At 46.1% G+C, this 7378-nt stretch overlaps 3 protein-coding genes across 3 annotated transcripts; all 3 read right to left on the bottom strand.

Moving 5' to 3' along the window:
- Window positions 1-1386: 1386 nt before the first annotated feature.
- Pmar_PMAR005891 (hypothetical protein) lies at window positions 1387-1659 on the bottom strand (the record flags this gene model as incomplete). Its single annotated transcript, XM_002769786.1, has 1 exon — window positions 1387-1659. A coding segment is annotated over one exon (273 nt), but the record flags the coding sequence as incomplete, so codon positions are not given.
- Window positions 1660-3578: 1919 nt separating this feature from the next.
- On the bottom strand, window positions 3579-5740 carry Pmar_PMAR005890 (hypothetical protein, conserved; the record flags this gene model as incomplete). The annotated part of the gene is made up of 14 exons (XM_002769785.1): window positions 3579-3683; window positions 3736-3844; window positions 3888-3991; window positions 4036-4119; window positions 4167-4266; window positions 4326-4396; window positions 4440-4565; window positions 4621-4783; window positions 4828-4990; window positions 5032-5123; window positions 5170-5267; window positions 5318-5431; window positions 5474-5536; window positions 5585-5740. The coding sequence occupies 14 exons, from the start codon at window positions 5738-5740 to the stop codon at window positions 3579-3581; spliced, it is 1548 nt and encodes a 515-aa protein (XP_002769831.1).
- Window positions 5741-6772: 1032 nt separating this feature from the next.
- On the bottom strand, window positions 6773-7216 carry Pmar_PMAR005889 (conserved hypothetical protein; the record flags this gene model as incomplete). Its single annotated transcript, XM_002769784.1, has 3 exons — window positions 6773-6878; window positions 6923-7065; window positions 7112-7216. 3 exons carry the CDS (start codon window positions 7214-7216, stop codon window positions 6773-6775), a joined length of 354 nt encoding a protein of 117 aa, XP_002769830.1.
- Between the last annotated feature and the right edge of the window lie 162 nt (window positions 7217-7378).

Below are 7378 nucleotides of genomic sequence, written 5' to 3'. Positions count from 1 at the left end.
CTACACTCAAATTGTACATCACCTTGATACCTGCAATAGATGCCTGTATACAACAACAGAAGATGATCTACTACTACGCTTATTATTACCGTTCATAGATGGACAATACGACTCGTCGCCATTTGTTACACCTTGAGCACTGTATCCAGTTATCCTTACCCGAACTATTCATTGCTGATACTGATGACCGTGTACTCCTTAGAGTACGCCGTTTTCGCGATGGTGTGTTGGTGAGGTCAGCTTGTGGACCTGGGTCCTCAGCAACAGTAGTCGATGTAGGTGGTGGTGGTGGTTGATTAGACCTAAGCGACATTATAATCCTGAGCCTATGGGTTAATGATACTACCTATGAGTAAGCTCCCTATCAGTAAGAGAACATAGTTTCAGGAGACCATCAACTATGCATTGAACACAGTGACGTATATCTAGTGAGGAGTAGCGATGACAATGAACTAGCAGTCTTAGGTCTTCTTGTAGAGGCTCCATACCACGATAATAAGAGGACTAAGAACCATAACAACTCGGCAATGGACACTCACAACACAGTCCTACTACTTGCTTGAGCCTTTCCTCAATGAGACCTATCCACATCGGGTACGCATTGTCTATAAGGAAGTCTCTCGAGTAATCAGCCGACTCGAATGGTGACTCGTGTACTAGTATACATACACGTTGGAGTGATTCAGGCTCAAGGGGAGCAGGCGGCGGTGATATCTGATATAACAAAAAGTATGATGATGATGATGGTTATGCTGTGCTTGATACTTGTGGATTGCCTCCTATGGTTGTATGATTGTATGATGATTGCAGTAATAGCCAATGTCCTCTAGGTAGGGGGGCTTCCCTCATCCTCTCAAGCCATGCTATAATGAGGTTAGCTCTAGACTCACTTGGAGCAGGAGGATATGTGCATGGAGCTGCGGCAAGGAAATGATCATATTCATCTGAGGCACTGTATAGTATAGGGGCATAGGAGGGCATCATACCCGATATATCAGCAACCTCCTCTTCCTCTGGAGTAAGACACCATGGCCAACGCCATGATGCAGATGCAGATGATGATACCTCTCCAGTATCATAACTATCACAACAACCATCATCATTATCTTTAAGCATATTAAATGGTGATGTGTCTTGTTGAGGAGGTACCAACTCCCAAGCACAGACATCAAATGCCTGCTGCCCCCGAGCCGTCATATCCTCACCAACTTGTGATGATGAGGAGGTATTATCTCCCTCTCCTGTAGGGCTAACATCCCTCACCTGAATAGATATACGTATCACATGACTCGTTGGAGCTATTCTCACATTAATATTCTTCCAGCCTATGAGTCGTGGTACTGTTACTGTCCAAGAAGAGGTTGTGATGACTGTATCCCCCTCTACTGATCTAGCTTCATCTTCTTGTTGACCAACAGCAGCCAATAAAGAGATCTCATCTTGCCCATCATCATCATCATCAGTATAGTTTATGATGTCAACAGTACTAAAGTCGGCATCATACTTGATCCGACCTTGAGAGCCGTTATGTGGAGGTCGTGCCCGCCAATAATCCAAGGCAGCCTTAATACGAGGTATTGGTACTAGTAGATCGGCATCGCCATCAGAGGGACGATAATGTAGTATGAAACGTTTGCCTGCTGCTGGATGAGGAGCCATTACCTACATGAGCCTATCGTTGGCCTCTGTGTAGCTGATGCCTACTTCCATTGTTAAACGTACGATGACCAAGTTATTGAATGGTGTGGTATCGGCTGGGTTTATCGACTTGCATTCAGCAGCAGCTATACGCCTCTGATCTTGCTCTCCAGGGAAGAGGTATGATGGAGGAGGTCTCGCCAATATCCTACAGTCAACCTAAGGGTATGGTCATGTTACACAGGAGCGTCCGAAGGCTACTACTCACTGGAGCATGCCGATCTGATACGCCAGCACACCAGAAGAATGGATCTACATCATCATAGGTAAGTAGTAGTTCTGGTTTTTGTGGGGGAAAGTATCGTACTATATCACCAACTTGAGGGACATATGTATCAATATTAGGGTTATGTTTGGTAACCAATAACCACTCTCTAAGGCATTTAAGACCTCTCCAAGTGGGATCAATGTAGTTCTTCAATACAGTATTCGTTATTCTAACACTTCTTGGATGATCTAGTGGTAGACAGGCATTACACCGATAGATGCCATCGATCAACTTATCCATCTTATACCGCTCTTTGAACGATTCATCCGATCTCAAACAACTCAAGTGAGCAGCCGAGGTACCACGACAGCTCACGCGTGACTGACATATCACTGAGGCCCCACTGTTGCCACAAACATGACATGTTGTCCGAGCCGCACGCCTCAATATCCTCTTAAGGTCATCCACAACCAAGACTTGTCGCGGCCTTCCTCCTCCTCCTGTTGACTGGGGTGTATCTCTAAGCTCAATACGTATACCATCAGAAGCCATTAAACATCCACTATGAATATAGAGTAGAGGGGATCCGGTGGTATTATTAGATTGGCGTAGGAGTGGTATATGGGGGAAGGCTGGAAGGTTATCCTCACTAAAGAGAAGGAGGACGACTCACCCACAATGAGAGGGTACTGTAGGCTTGAATTCCTACTTGAATTCGGCGAAGGGTCCTAAGAGCTCTCCAACGGCCTTAGATGGACCAGATGAGTGGCAGAGTTCACAGCATACACTAGATGGTATCTCAGCATTGAAGGCTACAACATGTATTGATGGTAGACCATGGATCAATCTACGCCGAGTCGTTGTCTCTTGTGTAGACTCTGAATGATAGTAGTAGTATGAGGAAGAGGGAGAAGGTATCATTATCAACATACCATCATGCACCTCCTCACTGCCGCGAGGCCTCCGATGTCCACGACCACCACCACGACCACGACGACGACGTCTCCGTCGTAGTTGATGATTCTGACCAGAGCTCGTCCCATGGGGTCTAGTGGCAAGGAACTCTCGATCGTCGTCACTATCCTCGTCTTCCTCATCATCATCATCGATGTAGTCTGATGGCTGGTATTGTTCATACATATTCTGTGGCCTGAGTAATATTACTAACATTAACCTCCATGAACCCCAATGTAACCTATGGACTGTCCTGCCAGACCTAGTCGTCATCCTTCTTGATCCATCCTCACTAGCCTCCGAATGACTAACATACACCACTACCCCGTAGGAGGCATCATCCCATCCTACCCTGTTGAATGTCTAACTAGTGTAGCATAACTGGCATTGTCAATATCTCTAGCCCCCTCCTCTACAGCCTCCTCCCCACTCACTGGTTGTGACATTATCGTTACATATCTGCATATCGGATGAGCATACCATCCCCGAACCATCCCCGAACCATCCTAAGTACTACCCCTCTCCCCTTGTCGGTAGTCCCCTTAGATACACCGACTTAGCCGATCGTTGCCGATGAGGCAGCCTCCTGGAAGCAGTAGCATGTCCTTTGTAATAAAGCATGCTCATTGGATATGGTCTCATACGAGCATCACATAACCGTTCACCAGGGGCTGTACAATGAACCTGTTATAAGCTTACCATTATAGAGGTAGTATGACTATCTTACGCCCATAAGGTAATCCCCCTCGAAAAACTGTTCCTCTAATGGAGCTGCTAATGAACTACCCGATAATGCAGGCTCTCCAGTTGAAAAGTAGTGTACCTGAATTGAACCACCACCACCATATGCCATAAGCAAGACTACATATGCTTACACATCCAAGGTTATCTGTCACCACAAAGTCCCCTCTACCATCGAATTGACCATCACAGAATTGCCTCGACGAATGAGGATCATCAGTGTAGCAACTAGAGAGATCGAACCTGGGAGGAACGTCGGTATACCATGGTAACTCGAGTAGATCACTTATTCACAACTTGAGCTCGGCTCTTATGAGGATCTATACTCCACAAGGTCACACCACCATCATAAGAGCATAGACAGAATAACCAGGGGTATAGGAACTTAGCCTGCAAGGCACAACATAACAGGACATATACAAAGTGGTAGGTACCGGTAAAGCCACATAGACTTCCCCATTAACCAAAGAAGGATGCATAACAGCATCAACTAGTCGTGCAGAGGGGGCCTCGAACACCTATGGGGATGAAGGGATATTGCTGCTGCTAATGACGAGGGACCTACTAGTGCACCATAGCGGTATTGTCGACCTTCTGTTGGTACAGTAGGTGTCTCGTCTTTCGATGCCTCTACTGGGTTCTCTGCTACCCCACAGATAATATACCTGATCAGCGTCCATCACTCTTACTCCCGACTATCGGATTGATAGTCTACTACTACTACTTGTCATCAGCCGTCCAAGAAAAGGTTCGTATAGCGTGATACCCCCAATACCCTTGAACCGATGGGCATGCCTATCCACACATGAACGAGCTACGATGAAAACTATCAACTTACCTTAGATAGGTTACATAGTGTAGTTTCACCGTCCACACACATTCGGATGATTGAATCACCAGTTGGGATGATAGGCCGTACCAATTCAATATACTCAGGAAGGGGGTTTAAAGGGCTCGACAAACGCTGAACATTCAAAGCATACCACTTTACAAGAAAAGGAGGACCTCTTCAACCCTACCAAAGCTTCTATCCACTTCTGCCTGGGCCTACTATACATAGTTGATGAGGATAGACGCCATAATACGAGGCCACCATGATCATCAGATGATGCACAATCACCATTTAGGTTATCAAAACACACATGGGACACTATTTGGGTATGGACACCACTGAGCTCGAACCTGTGATCCGAATAGTACTTGGAGCTATAAGGTAGGGATGGTACTCTAAATGATGGTATTTGACGAATTCGGGATTCCTAACGTCCATCTTAACCGGTCTATCGCCATGTGGTTGTACCGAGAAGACCCGAACACACTTATCACTACATCCAACGGCAAACCAGAAGTTCAAATATCGATTAGTGTACCCCTCCACAGAGGAAGGATCTACCAACAATAGATACACAACCATCACAGTGAGGTCTTACCGGAGATGTCTTCTACCATCCTAGTGCCTATCTTAGGTCCCGAGAAAATATCAAATCCCCGTATGAGCTTACTCTCAACATCAAGATAATACCTGCTAGGACCAATAAGGGTTATCTTCGTATGACTAGGAGCAATACTTGCAATATGCACTAAGCACCTCTCCCCCGTTGTCTCTGGTGACCGTAGTTAGATCCCATATAAAAATACCACCATCACATGTAACTGTTATGAAGACCTAATAGTAAGCAGCATCTATATAGCAGACCAAGAGTTTATAGCTCCTACTTGCTCATGATCCTTAGATGGAGAGAAAGCCATAAAGTGGACCTCAGCAGTGAATTGGAGAGTTGTTAAAGGACGACTTTGTTGGTCTTCATCACTCACCTTCCATAACCGTACCTGAGTGACTCTATCCCCTCTGAGGTATCGACGTGCTCCTACTGTTTTATCAGTAGCAGACGAGGCAATTATCGTATCACAGTAGTTGACAGCAGTTTCCATGACCTAAAACTAGGTATGCTGCTATTGATAGACCTTCCCTGACTGCTATACCTCTCCAGTATGGCCAGCCAAAGTCGACTTCAACCTTCCCGTCTTAGTCTCCCATACCCTCAATCGATAGTCATCCCCACCAGTGACGATAACACGGGAGTTACATGCAAAACGGACACAATACCTAAGAGCTAGTAGCCTTCTCGTCCTGTACATCACACTGGAGTCTACACTGGAACTGCTTGATATTGAGTAGATTCATCTACATCGTCAGCTACTCCTAGTGCTGGTGTACGATGACCGAATACAGACCATACACGCTGGAGCTTGCGACAATGGAGTAGAGATAAGGCCAGAGGGGAAGGACGGTGATGATGATCAACCTAGGAAGGGTATAATCAGCATATGAAGCAGCATCATGTAGTATATCGAATAGGAAAGGGTTGATAGGTGGTATTCGTCGTCGTCCTACATTAGGATATGCCGCCCGTCTCGAGAACGATCGATATGCAGATGTCGTCCATCTATGATCCTGGTCGATCCTGCTATCATCCGAACCCCTCTCGGGATGCAATATAGACCTACAGCTCCTCAAGAACCCTATTTGACCGAGGCAACTACTACCTCCCATTGCATACATCTAATAGTCGATCCCCTGGAACTCCATGAAGGTCCAGATTCCTAATGGCTGAATAAGGTCTTGGCCTGAGAGTAGAGAGTGCTGCCCTCTATCCTATCAGTGTCTACCCGTATAAACCAGATGCTTCAGCTTCTGATCTCAGTACATCCCCAGCTGACCTGAGTACCTATTGGATTAGTACACTAGATGGGCACCTAGTGCCATACTACTACTACCCCTCGATCCTGGAGTGTCTCAAGCATCCTCGTAACCAAGAGCAACATATCCCTAGAGTTGGCATCCCATCCAAGAGTATCCCTTACCTCCAGTTTACTCATAATGACAAGTCATCTGCCTTGCGGCCAAGATTGATAGACTAATGATAACCAATTGAAGCATGATCCCTTTAAATATACAGGTTCTTCGATAGTCCCCCCCCCTCATTAACATCATGTCGAACTTCATACACAAGGGCGAAGAGTGCAGAAATAGTGATGATGAGGAGGAGGAGTTGGTGATAAAAACGGGCTGACACTCAGCTTTCACAAGCTCATACCACTACACCACTGTTACCTATAAGGCACAAGAAGAACAACTACGGTCACCAGCCACAGAACCATCACAGATAATTAAGAAGCATCGGTGTTACCAATCATCTGTAATCCCTTAGGGGTTTGCTTTGCGCACTGTTTAGTAACCTCATCATCCAGCATCTCGGTATGTAGCCAATTGAACCTAAATGGACCCTACACATGATGATGATGACAGCAGGTAATTACCGGTCATTGATGACCTCCCTAGCATTGAGCTTCCTCAATTCCTTAGTCCAATACATGGCCGATCCAATACGGTATACGAAGGGGAGGGATAGGACAGCTAGGAATGTGGTCCCCATCACAGCAGGAGAGCTCCAGAAGGTTGACTAATAACCGAATATACCAACGTCATGGGGGGGGCATTGAGAGTACCTCCCTGAATGCTGCCTTGAACCCTCCACTAGCTTTGAGGCCTTGTAGTACACCACCACTAGGCTGAGCAGCAGCACCCAGACGATTGAAGGCAACTCGGAACATGTACCAACCTCAACTGCAGGATACCAATACTAGCCGCTCTACAAGAGGGGACAGGGTAGGCCCTAGTGGTACTATATACGGGCTGGTTACTGTGATCCACAACCCTACTAGTTATCATATTGGTTATCTATACCTATCGTAAGGCATTCTAAAGGATCATAT

Source organism: Perkinsus marinus (assembly GCF_000006405.1).
Source record: "Perkinsus marinus ATCC 50983 genomic scaffold scf_1104296964856, whole genome shotgun sequence".
NCBI classification, from domain to species: Eukaryota; Perkinsozoa; order Perkinsida; family Perkinsidae; genus Perkinsus; species Perkinsus marinus.
The sequence above is the reverse complement of the archived record's forward strand: the minus strand, read 5'-3'. Positions and strand labels throughout refer to the sequence as shown.